Below are 19,301 nucleotides of genomic sequence, written 5' to 3' on the forward strand. Positions count from 1 at the left end.
AAGGACTCTTGTCTGTTGGAGCTAGGTGTGAATGTTTCAACTGACCCCCTTGATTAGCATTTGATGGCCTGGCAGTGCCTGATGAACCAACCTGGACACAGCATTTTATTTGAGAAGACAGAAATGCTGGACCACTCTCACAACCACCGTATCAGACTACACAGAGAAACCACTGAAATCCACAAGCATGTGGACAATTTCAACAGAAAGGAAGAAACCATGAAAATGAACAAAATCTGGCTACCAGTATTTTAAAAAACTCTAAAATTACAACAGCACAACAACAGAGAGGAAACAAACAAGGACATCTAATCACCTCTCAACAAAAGTTTGCTCCAGGCACAGTCAGCCCATTGTATGCTAATCAAGGGGGTGAGTTGAAACATCCACACCTAGCTCCAACAGACAAGAGTCCTTTGTCCCACCCTGGACATAATTCCACAGATATATAAACCCCTTTTCCTAGTTCCAACAGACCTCACTACCTCTGAGGACGCTTGCCATAGATGCAGGCAAAACGTCAGGAGAGAATGCCTCTAGACCATGGCCATATAGCCCGAAAAAACCTACAACAACCCAGTGATTCCAGCCATGAAAGCCTTCGACAATGCACATTTACATGATTAGAGACATGTAAAACAATGGTTCCTTACGTTAAGGAAGAAAAACAACCTCTGTCCGAAATTGATGAAACGTCAGCAAGTTGTCAATCAATCCAAAACAATGTATTGTCGAAGGCTTTCATGGCTGGAAACACTGGGTTGTTGTAAGTCTTTTTGGGCTGTATGGCCATGTTCCAGAAGCATTCTCTCCTGACCTCAGAACCTCTGAGGATGCCTGCCATAGATGCAGGCAAAACGTCAGGGGAGAATGCTTCTGGAACATGGCCCAAAAAACTTACAACAACCCAATCCAAAACAAGAACAGAAAAAATTGCTATGTAAGAGACCCTTTTCTCTCAGAAAAGTGTGGCAGATGTGTGGGGAATGCAGCCTGTCCCCCTTTCCAAGATGGACTGAATGAAGAAGGATGGTGAGCATGAATGTTGAATGAAAGTATGTGGAGTGAATGCTGAGTGAGCGTTACCCCCTTTTTTTGTCTGTGTAACCCATACAGCTATTACAAAACCAGTCCTGGAGTCTTGTGTGTCTACTTTTTCTTTTTCTGAAAGTGCCTGATGCGCTCTGTCCCACCAAAAATGGATTAAAGAACATTTTTGAGTAGGTTCTTGTGGGTTTTTTCGGGCTATACAGCCATGTTCTAGAGGCATTTCTCCTGACGTTTCGCCTGCATCTATGGCAAGCATCCTCAGAGGTAGAGGGTCTACCTCTGAGGATACTTGCCATAGATGCAGGCGAAACGTCAGGAGAAATGCCTCTAGAACATGGCTCTATAGCCCGAAAAAACCCACAAGAACCTAGTGATTCCAGCAATGAAAGCCTTCGACAATACATTGAACATTTTTGAGGTTCAAAAAGTATTTGTGACACAGGCACCGCGTTTGGCGAAGAGCAACAATACTCTCCTGATAGCAATAGGGAACTGGGCTTCTTCTTTGGGCCACAAAATAGTCACAACAGGAGCCCAGTCCCAGGAGTAACCATTGCGTCTGTTTTGCCTTGATGGAGTCCTGTCTGCCTCAAAGAAGAGACCTCGGCACGGCAATGCAAGGCATTAGACGCCTTCATCCCCCTGCCTCTGTCCAGCTGTATTCTGGTCGGGGGTGGATGACTTCCTTGGGTCCATTGGGGTCCGGCTCCCTGCGCAGGTGGGGCTCCTCATCCCGGAACCAGTCCTCTTCACTGAACTCTGGGAAGAAGAAGGCGATTTCCCTGCTGGCCGACGTGGCTGAATCTGCCAAAAGAGGTGAGAGAGAAACACACATGACAAACTGTTCAACAGTGGAGCCTTCTGCTTCGGGAGTTTGGTGGAAGCTCCTTCTTTGGAAGCTTTTAGACAGAAACTGGATGGCCATCTGTTAGGAGTGCTTTCATTGTGATTTTCCTGCATGGCAGAAAGAAGGGGATGGATTAGATGGCCTTTAGTGCTCTCTTCTAACTCCAGGATTCATAGAATCACAGAATCAAAGAGTTGGAAGAGACCTCCTGGGCCATCATCCAGTCCAACCCCATTCTGCCAAGAAGCAGGGATATTGCATTCAAATCACCCCTGACAGATGGCCATCCAGCCTCTGTTTCAAAGCTTCCAAAGAAGGAGCCTCCACTGCACTCCGGGGCGGAGAGTTCCACTGTTGAACAGCTCTCACAGTCATAGAATCATAGAATCAAAGAGTTGGAAGAGACCTCCTGGGCCATCATCCAGTCCAACCCCATTCTGCCAAGAAGCAGGAATATTGCATTCAAATCACTCCTGACAGATGGCCATCCAGCCTCTGTTTCAAAGCTTCCAAAGAAGGAGCCTCCACTGCACTCCGGGGCAGAGAGTTCCACTGTTGAACGGCTCTCACAGTCATAGAATCCTAGAATCAAAGAGTTGGAAGAGATCTCCTGGGCCATCCAGTCCAACCCCATTCTGCCAAGAAGCAGGAATATTGCATTCGAATCACCCCTGACAGATGGCCATCCAGTCTCTGTTTAAAAGCTTCCAAAGAAGGAGCCTCCACTGCACTCCGAGGCAGAGAGTTCCACTGTTGAACGGCTCCATTGAGTTCTAGTCTCCAGGGCAGCAGAAAGGAAGCCTGCTCCCTCTTCCTTATGGCATCCTTCCACATATGTAAACATGGCTCCTCTCATATCTCCTCTCAACCTTCACTTCTGCAGGTTAAACAGACCTAGTTCTTTAAGATGCTCCTCAGAGGGATTCATGGTCTCCAGACCTTTGATCATAGAATCCTAGAATCAAAGAGTTGGAAGAGACCTCCTGGGCCATCATCCAGTCCAACCCCATTCTGCCAAGAAGCAGGAATATTGCATTCAAACCACCCCTGACAGATGGCCATCCAGCCTCTGTTTAAAAGCTTCCAAAGAAGGAACCTCCACTGCACTCCGGGGCAGAGAGTTCCACTGTTGAACGGCTCTCACAGTCATAGAATCCTAGAATCAAAGAGTTGGAAGAGACCTCCTGGGCCATCATCCAGTCCAACCCCATTCTGCCAAGAAGCAGGAATATTGCATTCAAATCACCCCTGACAGATGGCCATCCAGCCTCTGTTTCAAAGCTTCCAAAGAAGGAGCCTCCACCACACTCCGGGGCAGAGAGTTCCACTGCTGAACGGCTCTCACAGTCAGGAAGTTCTTCCTCATGTTCAGATGGAATCTCCTCTCTTGTAGTTTGAAGCCATTGTTCCATTGCGTCCTAGTCTCCAAGGAAGCAGAAAGGAAGCTTGCTCCCTCCTCCTCCCTGTGGCTTCCTGTCACATATTTATACATGGCTATCATATCCCCTCTCTGCCTTCTCTTCTTCAGGCTAAACATGCGCAACTCCTTAAGCCGCTCCTCATAGGGCTTGTTCTCCAGGCCCTTGAGAACAAGCCCTATGGATGCTATCAGCAGAGGTCATACAGAGTAAAATAGACAACACACAAAGGGACAACCGGCAATTTCAGGGAGAGGACATGTGCAGACATTACCAGCAGGTTGGGCTCACTTTCAACATGTATTAGCCACGTATAACAGATAGGCTTAGAGCATTTAACTCAAACTTATTAAAAGCAAATTAATCTTCAGGTTGATGTCACCATTTTAAAGTTCTAGGCTGAGGTGATTCTATTAGAGAAGCTTTTAAGTCTTCGCTTTTTTTTTGTGTCATATCAGGAGTGACTTGAGAAACTGCAAGTCGCTTCTGGTGTGAGAGAATTGGCCGTCTGCAAGGACGTTGCCCAGGGGACGCCCGGATGTTTTGATGTTTTTATCCTCCTTATGGGAGGCTTCTTTCATGTCCCCGCATGAGGAGCTGGAGCTGACAGAGGGAACTCATCCGCACTCTCCCCGGATTCGAACCTGTAACCTGTCAGTCTTCAGTCTTGCCGACACAGGGTATGGACCTTGGAAAACTATGACTCTCAGGATTGCACAGCATGGAGATATGGCATAATAATAATAATAATAATAATAATAATGGCGGCATTTAAAATGGGCCTGACTGCATTTATTCTCCAGCGCGATGCATCCAGAGAAGGGTATGGCCCTTGGGAAACTATAATTCCCAGGACCACGTAGTACGGAGCTATGATTTTAAAGTGGGGTCCAAGAGCATAGATTCCATAGTGTAAATGCATCCAGAGAAGGGTATGGATCTTGGGAAACTATAACTCCCAGGAGGACTCAATTGCCTGGAGCCATGGCGTTTAAAGTGGGGTGCAAGGGCATTCATTCCATAGTGTAAATGCACCAAGAGAAGGGTATGGACTTTGGAAAACTATGACTCCCAGGACTGCACAGCATGGAGATATGGCATAATAATAATAATAATAATAATAATAATAATAATAATAATGGAGGCATTTAAAATGGGCCTGACTGCATTTATTCTCCAGTGTGATGCATCCAGAGAAGGGTATGGGCCTTGGGAAACTATGACTTCCAGGACTGCACAGCATGGAGATATGGCATAATAATAATAATAATAATAATAATAATAATAATAATAATGGCGGCATTTAAAATGGGCCTGACTGCATTTATTCTCCAGCGCGATGCATCCAGAGAAGGGTATGGGCCTTGGGAAACTATGACTTCCAGGACTGCACAGCATGGAGATATGGCATAATAATAATAATAATAATAATAATAATGGAGGCATTTAAAATGGGCCTGACTGCATTTATTCTCCAGCGCGATGCATCCAGAGAAGGGTATGGGCCTTGGGAAACTATGACTCCCAGGACTGCACAGCATGGAGATATGGCATAATAATAATAATAATAATAATAATAATAATAATAATAATGGCGACATTTAAAATGGGCCTGACTGCATTTATTCTCCAGTGTGATGCATCCAGAGAAGGGTATGGGCCTTGGGAAACTATGACTCCCAGGACTGCACAGCATGGAGATATGGCATAATAATAATAATAATAATAATAATAATAATAATAATAATAATAATAATGGCGGCATTTAAAATGGGCCTGACTGCATTTATTCTCCAGTGTGATGCATCCAGAGAAGGGTACGGGCCTTGGAAAACTATGACTCCCAGGACTGCACAGCATGGAGATATGGCATAATAATAATAATAATAATAATAATGGCGGCATTTAAAATGGGCCTGACTGCATTTATTCTCCAGTGCGATGCATCCAGAGAAGGGTATGGGCCTTTGAAAACTATAACTCCCAGGACCACTTAGTATGGAGGTATGGTTTTAAAGTGGGGTCCAAGAGCATAAATTCCATAGTGTAAATGCATCCAGAGAAGGGTATGGATCTTGGGAAACTATAACTCCCAGGAGGACTCAATTGCATGGAGCCATGGCGTTTAAAGTGCGGTGCAAGGGCATTCATTCCATACTGTAAATGCACCAAGAGAAGGGTATGGACTTTGGAAAACGATGACTCCCAGGACTGCACAGCATGGAGATATGGCATAATAATAATAATAATAATAATAATAATAATAATAATGGAGGCATTTAAAATGGGCCTGACTGCATTTATTCTCCAGTGTGATGCATCCAGAGAAGGGTATGGCCCTTTGAAAACTATGACTTCCAGGACTGCACAGCATGGAGATATGGCATAATAATAATAATAATAATAATAATAATAATAATGGCGGCATTTAAAATGGGCCTGACTGCATTTATTCTCCAGCGCGATGCATCCAGAGAAGGGTATGGGCCTTGGGAAACTATGACTTCCAGGACTGCACAGCATGGAGATATGGCATAATAATAATAATAATAATAATAATAATAATAATAATAATGGAGGCATTTAAAATGGGCCTGACTGCATTTATTCTCCAGCGCGATGCATCCAGAGAAGGGTATGGGCCTTGGGAAACTATGACTCCCAGGACTGCACAGCATGGAGATATGGCATAATAATAATAATAATAATAATAATAATAATGGCGGCATTTAAAATGGGCCTGACTGCATTTATTCTCCAGTGTGATGCATCCAGAGAAGGGTATGGCCCTTTGAAAACTATAACTCCCAGGACCACTTAGTATGGAGGTATGGTTTTAAAGTGAGGTCCAAGAGCATAAATTCCATAGTGTAAATGCATCCAGAGAAGGGTATGGATCTTGGGAAACTATAACTCCCAGGAGGACTCAATTGCATGGAGCCATGGCGTTTAAAGTGGGGTGCAAGGGCATTCATTCCATACTGTAAATGCACCAAGAGAAGGGTATGGACTTTGGAAAACGATGACTCCCAGGACTGCACAGCATGGAGATATGGCATAATAATAATAATAATAATAATAATAATAATAATAATAATGGTGGCATTTAAAATGGGCCTGACTGCATTTATTCTCCAGTGTGATGCATCCAGAGAAGGGTATGGGCCTTGGGAAACTATGACTTCCAGGACTGCACAGCATGGAGATATGGCATAATAATAATAATAATAATAATAATAATGGCGGCATTTAAAATGGGCCTGACTGCATTTATTCTCCAGCGCGATGCATCCAGAGAAGGGTATGGGCCTTGGGAAACTATGACTTCCAGGACTGCACAGCATGGAGATATGGCATAATAATAATAATAATAATAATAATAATAATAATAATGGAGGCATTTAAAATGGGCCTGACTGCATTTATTCTCCAGCGCGATGCATCCAGAGAAGGGTATGGGCCTTGGGAAACTATGACTCCCAGGACTGCACAGCATGGAGATATGGCATAATAATAATAATAATAATAATAATAATAATAATGGCGACATTTAAAATGGGCCTGACTGCATTTATTCTCCAGCGCGATGCATCCAGAGAAGGGTATGGGCCTTGGGAAACTATGACTCCCAGGACTGCACAGCATGGAGATATGGCATAATAATAATAATAATAATAATAATAATGGCGGCATTTAAAATGGGCCTGACTGCATTTATTCTCCAGCGCGATGCATCCAGAGAAGGGTATGGGCCTTGGGAAACTATGACTCCCAGGACTGCACAGCATGGAGATATGGCATAATAATAATAATAATAATAATAATAATAATGGCGGCATTTAAAATGGGCCTGACTGCATTTATTCTCCAGTGTGATGCATCCAGAGAAGGGTATGGCCCTTTGAAAACTATAACTCCCAGGACCACTTAGTATGGAGGTATGGTTTTAAAGTGGGGTCCAAGAGCATAAATTCCATAGTGTAAATGCATCCAGAGAAGGGTATGGATCTTGGGAAACTATAACTCCCAGGAGGACTCAATTGCATGGAGCCATGGCGTTTAAAGTGGGGTGCAAGGGCATTCATTCCATACTGTAAATGCACCAAGAGAAGGGTATGGACTTTGGAAAACGATGACTCCCAGGACTGCACAGCATGGAGATATGGCATAATAATAATAATAATAATAATAATAATAATAATAATAATAATGGAGGCATTTAAAATGGGCCTGACTGCATTTATTCTCCAGCGCGATGCATTCAGAGAAGGGTATGGGCCTTGGGAAACTATGACTTCCAGGACTGCACAGCATGGAGATATGGCATAATAATAATAATAATAATAATAATAATAATAATAATAATAATGGCGGCATTTAAAATGGGCCTGACTGCATTTATTCTCCAGCGCGATGCATCCAGAGAAGGGTATGGGCCTTGGGAAACTATGACTCCCAGGACTGCACAGCATGGAGATATGGCATAATAATAATAATAATAATAATAATAATGGCGGCATTTAAAATGGGCCTGACTGCATTTATTCTCCAGTGTGATGCATCCAGAGAAGGGTATGGCCCTTTGAAAACTATAACTCCCAGGACCACTTAGTATGGAGGTATGGTTTTAAAGTGGGGTCCAAGAGCATAAATTCCATAGTGTAAATGCATCCAGAGAAGGGTATGGATCTTGGGAAACTATAACTCCCAGGAGGACTCAATTGCATGGAGCCATGGCGTTTAAAGTGGGGTGCAAGGGCATTCATTCCATACTGTAAATGCACCAAGAGAAGGGTATGGACTTTGGAAAACGATGACTCCCAGGACTGCACAGCATGGAGATATGGCATAATAATAATAATAATAATAATAATAATAATAATGGAGGCATTTAAAATGGGCCTGACTGCATTTATTCTCCAGTGTGATGCATCCAGAGAAGGGTATGGGCCTTGGGAAACTATGACTTCCAGGACTGCACAGCATGGAGATATGGCATAATAATAATAATAATAATAATAATAATAATGGCGGCATTTAAAATGGGCCTGACTGCATTTATTCTCCAGCGCGATGCATCCAGAGAAGGGTATGGGCCTTGGGAAACTATGACTCCCAGGACTGCACAGCATGGAGATATGGCATAATAATAATAATAATAATAATAATAATAATAATAATGGCGACATTTAAAATGGGCCTGACTGCATTTATTCTCCAGTGTGATGCATCCAGAGAAGGGTATGGGCCTTGGGAAACTATGACTCCCAGGACTGCACAGCATGGAGATATGGCATAATAATAATAATAATAATAATAATAATAATAATAATAATAATAATAATGGCGGCATTTAAAATGGGCCTGACTGCATTTATTCTCCAGTGTGATGCATCCAGAGAAGGGTATGGCCCTTTGAAAACTATAACTCCCAGGACCACTTAGTATGGAGGTATGGTTTTAAAGTGGGGTCCAAGAGCATAAATTCCATAGTGTAAATGCATCCAGAGAAGGGTATGGATCTTGGGAAACTATAACTCCCAGGAGGACTCAATTGCATGGAGCCATGGCGTTTAAAGTGGGGTGCAAGGGCATTCATTCCATACTGTAAATGCACCAAGAGAAGGGTATGGACTTTGGAAAACTATGACTCCCAGGACTGCACAGCATGGAGATATGGCATAATAATTATAATTATAATTATAATTATAATGGTGGCATTTAAAATGGGCCTGACTGCATTTATTCTCCAGCGCAATGCATCCAGAGAAGGGTATGGGCCTTGGAAAACTATGACTCCCAGGACTGCACAGCATGGAGATATGGCATAAAATAATAATAATAATAATAATAATAATAATAATAATAATGGCATTTGAATGCGTCCTGACTGCATTTATTCTCCAGCGCAATGCATCCAGAGAAGGGTACGGGCCTTGGAAAACTATGACTCCCAGGACTGCACAGCATGGAGATATGGCATAATAATAATAATAATAATAATAATAATAATAATAATAATAATAATGGCGGCATTTAAAATGGGCCTGACTGCATTTATTCTCCAGTGCGATGCATCCAGAGAAGGGTATGGGCCTTGGGAAACTATGACTCCCAGGACTGCACAGCATGGAGATATGGCATAATAATAATAATAATAATAATAATAATAATAATAATAATAATGGCATTTGAATGCGTCCTGACTGCATTTATCCTCCAATGCAGATGCAACCAGATGCATCCAGCCCAACCTAGTTCTACCATGCAGGAAGACACAATCGAAACCCTCCTGACAGATGGCCATCCACCCTCTGCTTAAAGACCTCCAGAGGAGGAGATTCCACTGGACTTTTAGGCAGTCTACATTCTATGAATGGATTCTTTAAGGCAGGCATGGACCAACTTTGGCTCTCCTTCCAGGTGTTTTGGATTTTAATTGTTAGGACGACTGCTAAGAATTGTGGGAGTTAAAGTCCAAAACACCTGGAGGGAGGGCCAAAATTGGCCCATGCCTGCAGGACACCATTCTGGCCCTTTTAGTACGAAGGAGGAGCCTAAGGTGTTCGTTCCCCCACATCCCGTATCCCATTGCTTCTGAACTCACCTGAGCCGTGCACCGTGTTCCTGGTGTCGGTGAGGCCGAATGCTCCGCGGATGGACTCTGGGTGGGTGTGTTGGGCGCGGAATACCTTGGTGGGGCCCATCAGGGACCTCCAGAGGGAAATGGCTTCCTGGTGGGCCAGGATGTAGGCCCGCATTGGACCGCTGGAGACACAGGGGTGCAGAGATAGATACAAAAGGATCAATATTTGAAATTGGAATGAATTCGGAATGATTGACGATGCACTTGGATCATGGTTTTAGTAAGGAGACACTTAAGATTATGTTTTTATGGCTTTGTCTGTTTTTTATACTATATGTTAATGTTTTAATTGCATTTATAATCTGTTTTTAACTCGCGAAGGCATCAAATGGTTGCCAATTGTGAACCGCCCTGAGTCGCCTTCGGGCTGAGAGGGGTGGTATACAAGTGTAGTAAATAAATAATATATCCCTGAACATTACTTCTTCAACAGCAAAGGTAGCACTACCAGCAGAAATAATATGCAGAGTATAGGGAGAGGTTCCTACACTGAAAAAGAAGTAATTCCAACATGCTGTAGAAGAAATGACCAAAACCAAGGTTACAACATCTGTTATAGAACTCCAGTATGCTGATGACAATGTCATCTATGCACATTCAGAAGAAGATCCACAAGCTACCTTTGCAGAAGCATACGAGAAGCTCGGCCTGTCATTGAACATCGAGAAAACTAAAGTGCTCTTCCAGCAGTCACTGGCCAATCCCTCTCCAATGCCAGATACAGCTTAACGGTGTAACGTTAGAAATGTTGACTATTTCCGCTCCCTTGGCAGCCACCTCTCCACCAAAGTCAACATTGACACCGAAATACAACACCGCCTGAGCTCTGCAAGTGCAGCATTTTTCCGAATGAAGCAGAGAGTGTTTGAGGACCGGGACATCCGTAGGGATGCCAAGGGGCTTGTTGATAATGTCACTGTCGTCCCAACCCTGCTATATGCCTGCGAGACGTGGACTGTCTACAGACATCAACATTGACACTGAAATACAACACCGCCTAAGCTCTGCGAATGCAGCATTTTTCCGAATGAAGCAGAGAGTGTTTAGAGGACCGGGACATCCGTAGGGAGACCAAGGTGCTTGTCTATAAAACTATTACCCTCCCAACCCTGCGAAACGTGGACTGTCTACAGATGTCACATGCAACTCCTGGAACAATTCCATCAGCATTGCCTCCAAAAATCCTGCAAATCTCTTGGGAAGACAGGCAGGGAAACGTCAGCATGCTGGAAGAAGCAAAGACCACCAGCATTGAAGTGATGGTCCTCTGCCATCAACTCCGCTGGACTGGCCACGTTGTCAGGATGCCCGACCACCGTCTCTCAAAGCGGTTGCTCTACTCCGAACTCAAAAATGGAAAACGGAATGTTGGTGGACAGGAAAAGAGGTTTAAAGATGGGCTCAAAGCCAACCTCAAAACCTCTGGCATAGACACTGAGAACTGGGAAGCCCTGGCCCTTGAGCGCTCCAGCTGGAGGTCAGCTGTGACCAGCAGTGCTGCAGAATTTGAAGAGGCATGAGTGGAGGGAGAAAGAGAGAAACGTGCCAAGATGAAGGCGTGTCAAGCCAACCCTGACCGGGACCGCCTTCCACCTGGAAACTGATGCCCTCACTGTGGGAGAAGATGCAGGTCAAGAAGAGGGCTCCACAGTCACCTATGGACCCACCAGAATACTGATCCTGGAAGACTATTTTACTCGGCCAACGAGGGATCGCCTAAGTAAGTAAGTAAGTAAGTAAGTAAGTACTCTCCTCTGCCAAAGAATGCTGGTGCTTCACTAAACCATAACTCCAAGAAATCCATAGCACGGAGCCAGGGAAAATAATAATAAAAATATTATTTCTGCCCTCAGACTGCTTGATCCCAGTTGCTGTTCTTTTTTGGCTTGAAGAGCTGGTTGCACCTCCTTGGCTGATTGGTGGTAATGCTCATATGCTGTCAAGTGACACTGAGGTGGTCCTCTTGCACCAGACAGGTGAGTGACACGTGGTTTTAGTGCAAAAGGTAAACCGGAATGGCCTTTGGGAACTTGGATGTGGGATGCAGTGAGGGTAAACACAGCACTGGGAAAGCAAGAAGGTGCCCTGCGATGCTTAGGAAGAAAAGAAGACAGCAAGGGCCTACCTGGCCATGAACTCCACCAGCCTCTGATAGAAAAACCGACCTGAAAAATAAAAATAAAAGGAAATTTCTGAGAGAGAGAGATTTCAACCCTTCTCTAAAACAGTCATTTACTTTTCCATGTTGTTTCTATCTTAAATGTCAGCTGCCTGATGAAGTACAAAAGCAAATTAATTAATTAATTAATTAATTAATAATAATAAAACTTTATTTATACCCTGCCACCATCTCCCCAATGGGGACTCGGAGCAGCTTACATGGGGCCAAGCCCGGACAACACGTTACAGCAAAATAACACCAAAACATAAACAATAAACAACATCATCAAAATTACATAGTGTGTGTGTGTATATATATATGCTCTGTGCATAATGAGTACCTTAAAAACTAAAGAACCAATGAACGAAATCACACCAAATTTGGCAACAAAACATCTCACAATACAAGGAGTGACCATCACTCAAAAAATCATGATTTTGTCATCTGGGAGTTGTAGTTGCTGGGATTTATAGTTCACCTATAATCAAAGAGCATTCAGAACTCCACCAACGATGGAATTGGACCAAACATTGCACATAGTTCTCCCATGACCAACAGAAAATACTGGAAGGGTTTGGTGGACATTGTCCTTGAGTTTAGGAATTATAGTTCACCTACATCCAGAGATGTGGCGACGAATGAAGAAGACAGGCAGTCCAGGAGGGTGAGGGTGATCTCAAAATTTATTGACTAGCCAAGCTGTTTATATAACCTTCTTGTGCTCTTTGCAAAGCTTGCATAGTAACAGTGGGGGATTACATAATTGTCAAGTGATTGGTGGGACTCTCAAGGGTGAGGTAATCTACAGGTGAGGTCAGCTATAGGTGATGTCATCCTTCCTGTCTTCAAGGGTATTGTCCATACATGGTCAGTGGGGTAGGAACAGTGTATGTATCTGGGGAGTACGGCCTGCCGATGCTTCCCAGTGGCATAACTGGTTTTCTACTGGTTTCCTACACAGAGAGCACTGTGGACTCAAACAATGATGGATCTGGACCAAACCTGGCATGAATATTCCATATGCCCAAATATGAACACAGATGGAGTTTAAGGGAAATAGACCTTGACATTTGGGAGTTGTAGTTGCTGGGATTTATAGTTCACCTACAATCAAAGAGCATTCTGAACTCCACCAATGATGGAATTCAACCAAACATGGCATACAGGACTTCCATGACCAATAGAACACACTGGAAGGGTTTGGTGGGCATTGACCTTGAGTTTGGGAGTTGTAGTTCACCTACATCCAGAGAGCACTGTAACACAAAAGGATGTTACTAAGTATACGCTTCACATACAACTCAGCCTGAATATCAAACAAAAAGGTGGCAGCAAAAACAATTGAAGAAACAGTTTCAAGATCTCCCAGTTGCCTCTTCCCTGTTTTAAAAATCCCCCTGCACCTATATATGATTTGGTTGGCAGAAAGTGGGATTCACTATTTTAAAATTCCCTGTCCCTTTCCCTGCTAACTTCCTTATAATTAACGGCAATTGGCTGGTATAGTTTCCCCAGGTTCCTTATAATTGGTGCTACAGCGGTGCAATATCCGACTCTGGAGTTTGGTGCTTATCTCCATTTCCAAGCCAAAGAGCCGGCGTAGTCCATAGAAGCCTCCAAGGTCATATGGATGGCATGACTGCATGCAACACTGTTACTTTCCTGTTGAGGCAGTACCTATTGATCTACTCACACATGCATGTTTTCGAAATGCTAGGTTGGCAGAAGCTGGGCTAACAGCGGGAGCTCACCCCGTCCCACGGATTCAAACTGCCAACCTTCCGGTCAGCAAGTTCAGCAGCTCAGTGGTTTAAACCACTGCACCACCGTGGCCCCATAAAAAGCATGGTTATACAGCATTATTTCTAACGGGAATAGGATAATAAAATAAAATCAACAAACAGGGAGTGTGAGGTTTATAGAATAGTTTCTGTAGTGTTGTGTGTTTTCAGTCTGAAAATGACTGAGAAGATAAGTTCTATAGGTTTGTTCTTGAGTTGAATTTGTATGTAAGTCAGAACAGGTACATTTTTTAAAAGTGTAACTCCAACCTAATAAATAAATACATACATACATACATACATACATACATACATACATACATACATATTGGGCATGGGCAATCCATTGTTCTAAATGTTTCTAAAGTACTTACAAAATTTAAGTTCTGGTGGTGAAAACTAGGGGGCGCTGGTGCTTTGCTTCTACAGTGTTGCTAAAATTCTGGTGGTGAAAATTTCAGAACTCTTAACAAAACTTTCAAAATTTTGTTATAAATGGCAGTTCCTAATTGTTTCTGTCATAAGCTTGCCATGCCTGGTGTATGTTGTGGGAGAGTGGGTTTGCTTTAGATCTGTGTGTGGGATGTTTGGGGCCCCGTTTGATCCCACCTGAATGCTCCTGGTAGAAGCGCTGGCTCTCCTGCCGGCTCCACAGCAGGTCCTTGCTCCTGACAATCAAGAATCTGTTCTCCATGATAATTTGATGCACCGCCTGGGTAGAAAAGGAGATGAATCCATGTGTAATTACACCCATTTTTTGAGTGATGGTCATTCCTTGGGTTAGTAGGTGTCGTGTGACCAAATTTGGTGTCAATTTGTCCAGCGGTTTTTGAGTTCTGTTAATCCCACAAACGAACAATACATTTTTATTTATATAGATTGCAACATTGACCCGGTGCAGAGTGGCCTTTAAGTTAGCCATGGGCCAACTTTGGCCTGCCCCTCCAGGTGTTTTGGACTTCAACTCCCACAATTCCTAACAGCCTGCTGACTGGGTTGCTGTGAGTTTTCCAGGCTGACTTACCATATCATTGCTGGGATTCAGAATGCTCTGTGATTGTAGGCGAACTATAAATCCCAGCAAATACAACTCCTAAATGTCAATATTCTATTTTCCCCAAACTCTACCAGTGTTCACATTTGGATATATTGAGTGTTCGTGTAGTTTGGTCCAGATCCATCATTGTTCGAGTCCACAGTGATCTCTGGATGAGGGTGAACTACAACTCGAAAACCAAAGGACACTGCCCACCAAACCCTTCCAGTATTTTCTGTCGGTCATGGGAGTTCTCCACCAATGATTATTCCATTCCATCATTGGTGAAGTTCAGAATGCTCTTTGATTGTAAGTGAAGTATAAATCCCAGCAACTACTACTCCCAAATGACAAAATCAACTTTCCCTCAACCCAACCAGGAACTACAACTCCAAAACCAAAGGACACTGCCCACCAAACCTTCCAGTATTTTCTTTTGGTCATGGGAGTTTGGTTCAATTCCATCGTTGGTGGGGTTCAGAATGCTCTTTGATTGTAGCTGAACTATAAATCCCAGCAACTGCAACTCCCAAGTGACAAAATCAATTTTTTTGAGTGAGGGACATGCATTGGGTTGTTAGGTGTCTTGTGTCCAAATTTGGTGTCAATTCGTCCAGTGGTTTTTGAATTCTGTTAATCCCACAAATGAACATTACATTTTTATTTATATGGACTCCCTCTTTCCCTCCTTCCTTCCCTCTTTCCTTCCTTTCCTCTTTTTCTTTCCCTATTTCTCTTCTTTCTTCCACCTCTACCTGTTTCTTTCCCCTCTTTCTTTGCTCTTTGTACATCCTTCCTTCTCTCCTTCCCTATGAGGGGAATTGTGAGAGTTGAAGTCCAAAACTCCTGGAAGGGAGGGCTTTAACGTCCTTACCTGGAGGATGAGTGGGTGAGCCACAGCATCAGGCTTGACCACAGCAAGGGTCAGCTGCAGCATGCGCCGAGGGGCGGCCAAAGCGGTCATCATCCTTTTAGGAGCCCCTCTGCAGGAATCTGTCTGCACATGAGGTTTGGCGTCCAAGGGGATTCTGCCCGGGAAGCATCGACCTGAGGAAGAGCCAAGAGGGAGGCAGACAAGTCAAATAATCATGACATAAATGGTCAGGAATCATACAATCCCAGAGTCAGAAGGGACCCTAAAGGTCATCTGGACTAACCCCTTTCTGAAAGGCAGGAAGACTCAATCAAAACCTCCTGCACGAGAGAGAAAGCTGGGTATAAATAAATAAATAAATAAATAAATAAATAAATTAACAACAACAACAACAACAGATGGCCATCCAGCCTCTGCTTGAAATTCTCCAGAAAAGGAAGGAGACTCCACTGGATCCCAAGTAATGGATAAATGGATTTTATATTATGGTCACAGACTAGGAGTGTAATTTTTTTAGAATTGGGCCAAACTTCCCACACAGAACCCCCATGTGGGCCACAGCAACGCGTGGCAGGGGATGGCTAGTCTATATAAATAAAAATGTAATGTTTGTGGGATTAACAGAACTCAAAAACCAGTGGGGCAATGGACACCAAATTTGGACAGCATACATCTAACAACCCAATGTATGTTCTTCACTCAAAAATTTTGATTTTGTCATTTGGGTGTTGTAGTTACTGCGATTTATAGTTCACCTACAATCAAAGAGCATTCTGGATTCCATTAATGATGGAATTGAACCAAACTTGGCACACAGAACTCCCATGACCAACAGACAACACTAGAAGGGTTTGGTGGACATTAACCTTGAATTTGGGAGTTGTAGTTCACCTACATCCAGAGAGCGCTGTGGATTCAAACAATGACGGATCTGGACCAAACTTGGCACGAATATTCCATATGCCCAAATATTTACACAGGTAGAGTTTCGGCCAAGAAGCTGGAAAATCACATTCAAAGCACCTCCGACAGATGGCCAACCAATTGGCCGCCTTGGTGAGCATTGAATGGCCTTGCAGCTTCAAAGCCCGGCTGCTCCCTGCCTGGGGTAAATCCTTTGTTGCAACATTCACACTTGCTTCAAGCAGACAAGACTTCTTTCTCCCACCCTGGAAGCTCCACAGATATGTCAACCCCACTTACCTAGTTTCCAACAGACTCACAACCTCTGAGGATGCCTGCCATTAGATGTGGGAGAAACGTCAGGAGAGAATGCTTCTGGAACATGGCCAGGCAGCCTGGAAAACTCACACCAGCCCAATAGACCTCACAACCTCTGAGCATGCCTGCCATAGATGTGGGAGAAATGTCAGGAGAGAATGCTTCTGGAACCTGACCATACAGGCCGAAAAACTCACAACAACCCATTATTATTATTATTATTATTGCTTGCTCCATCCATGTTCAACATCTACACAAATGACCAGCCACTGCCAGAAGGGACAGAGAGCTTCATCTACGCTGATGATCGTGCCATCACCGCTCAAGCAGGGAGCTTTGCGATGGTAGAACAGAAGCTTTCCAAAGCTCTAGGTGCTCTAACTGCCTATTACAGGGAAAACCAGCTGATCCCCAACCCATCTAAAACACAGACATGTGCCTTTCATCTCAAGAACAGACAAGCATCCCGAGCTCTGGGGATTATTACCTGGAGCATTGCAGCGCACCCAAATACTTGGGAGTCACTCTGGACCATGCTCTGACCTACAAGAAGCATTGCCTGAACATCAAACAAAAAGTGGGTGCTAGAAACAATATCATACGAAAGCTGACTGGCACAACCTGGGGATCACAACCAGATACAGTGAAGACATCTGCCCTTGCGCTGTGCTACTCTGCTGCTGAGTACGCATGCCCAGTGTGGAACACATCTCACTACGCTAAAACAGTGGATGTGGCTCTGAATGAGACATGCCACAATATCACGGGGTGTCTGCGCCCTACACCACTGGAGAAATTACACTGTCTAGCCGGTATTGCACCACCTGACATCCACCGGGAAGTAGCAGCCAATAGTGAAAGGGCCAAGGCAATAACATCTCCAGCTCATCCCCTGTCTGGATATCAGCCAGCACGCCAACGACTTAAATCTAGACATAAGCAAGCGAGAGTCCAAAAGTGGCAGGCTCAAACCAAGAACTTGATAATAAATGAGAGACTCCCCCCTGGGAACACAGAGGACTGGGCGACTTGGAAGGCGCTGAACAGACTGCGCTCTGGCACCACGAGATGCAGAGCCAACCTCAAGAAATGGGACCACAAAGAGGAATCCTCGACATGCGAGTGTGGAGAAGAGCAAACCACTGACCACCTGCTGCCATGCACCCTGAGCCCCGCCACATCATGCACCATGGAGGACCTTCTTACGGCAACACCAGAGGCACTCCAAGTGGCCAGAGACTGGTCAAAGGACATTTAATCAGCTACCAAACTCACAAATTTTGTATTCTGTCTGTTTGTTTGCTTTGTTCTGTTAGAAATGTCATATAATTGACTGGTTGCCCTGACACGACAAAAAAACAAACAAAAAACTTCTTTCCAGGATGAAGAGGAAGAATTGGGGAGAATTACCTTTAGGGTTCGTCCACTTAACCAATTATAGATCCACCTAACCAACTGGCCACCTTGGTTGACACTGAATGGCCTTGCAGCTTCAAAGTCTGGCTGCTCCCTGCCTGGGGGAATCCTTTGTTGCAACAGTCACACTTACCTCTAGGTGACAAGAGTTCTTTTTCCCACCCTGGACATCCCACAGGTATATCAACCCCATTATCCTAGTTTCCAATAGACCTCACAACCTCTGAGGATGCCTGCCATAGATGTGGGAGAAACGTCAGGAGAGAATGCTTCTGGAACCTGACCATACAGGCCGAAAAACTCACAACAACCCATTATTATTATTATTATTATTATTACAATTATTTCTACCACAGGCTTCCATTCCACAGGTATATCAACCTCATTTTCCTAGTTCCAATAGACCTCACCTCTGAGGATGCCTGCCATAGATGTTGGGGAAACGTCAGGAGAGAATGCTTCTGGAACATGGCCAGACAGGATGAAAAACTCACAACAACCCATTATTATTATTATTATTATTATTATTATTATTATTATTATTATTATCTCTACCATGGGCTTCCAGAGCTTGCTGGTCTTGCAGTTCCCATTAGTTGGGAGACTACAACTCCCAGAACCCCCCTCAACCAGCATGAAAGGGGATTCTGGGAGTTGCTATTCCCAACCACCAACACACCCCCTCTCCCCAGGACCCTAATTCGAGTTGGAAGCGGATCGAAGGCGGGTTTCTCACCAATGGGGAGGCTGCGGCCTAGTCGGGGCCTACTCTTAACTTTTGCCCAAACGAAGCCTGGCGGTGAGTAGGTGCTGTCGGTTGCTAGGCAACGCGGCCTAGTTGCGGCCTACTC

General features: G+C 44.0%; 1 protein-coding gene across 1 annotated transcript; it reads right to left on the reverse strand.

The window, feature by feature from the left end:
• Window positions 1-1,378: 1,378 nt before the first annotated feature.
• Window positions 1,379-19,268, reverse strand: NME6 (NME/NM23 nucleoside diphosphate kinase 6). Its single transcript, XM_060776328.2, has 6 exons — window positions 19,187-19,268; window positions 15,814-15,986; window positions 14,513-14,615; window positions 12,087-12,126; window positions 9,923-10,083; window positions 1,379-1,854 (listed from the first exon to the last, which is right to left on the reverse strand). Exons 2-6 carry the CDS (start codon window positions 15,904-15,906, stop codon window positions 1,685-1,687), a joined length of 567 nt encoding a protein of 188 aa, XP_060632311.2. The 5' UTR covers window positions 15,907-15,986; window positions 19,187-19,268; the 3' UTR covers window positions 1,379-1,684.
• Window positions 19,269-19,301: the final 33 nt, after the last annotated feature.

Source organism: Anolis sagrei, chromosome 5 (genome assembly GCF_037176765.1).
Source record: "Anolis sagrei isolate rAnoSag1 chromosome 5, rAnoSag1.mat, whole genome shotgun sequence".
NCBI lineage: Eukaryota > Metazoa > Chordata > Lepidosauria > Squamata > Dactyloidae > Anolis > Anolis sagrei.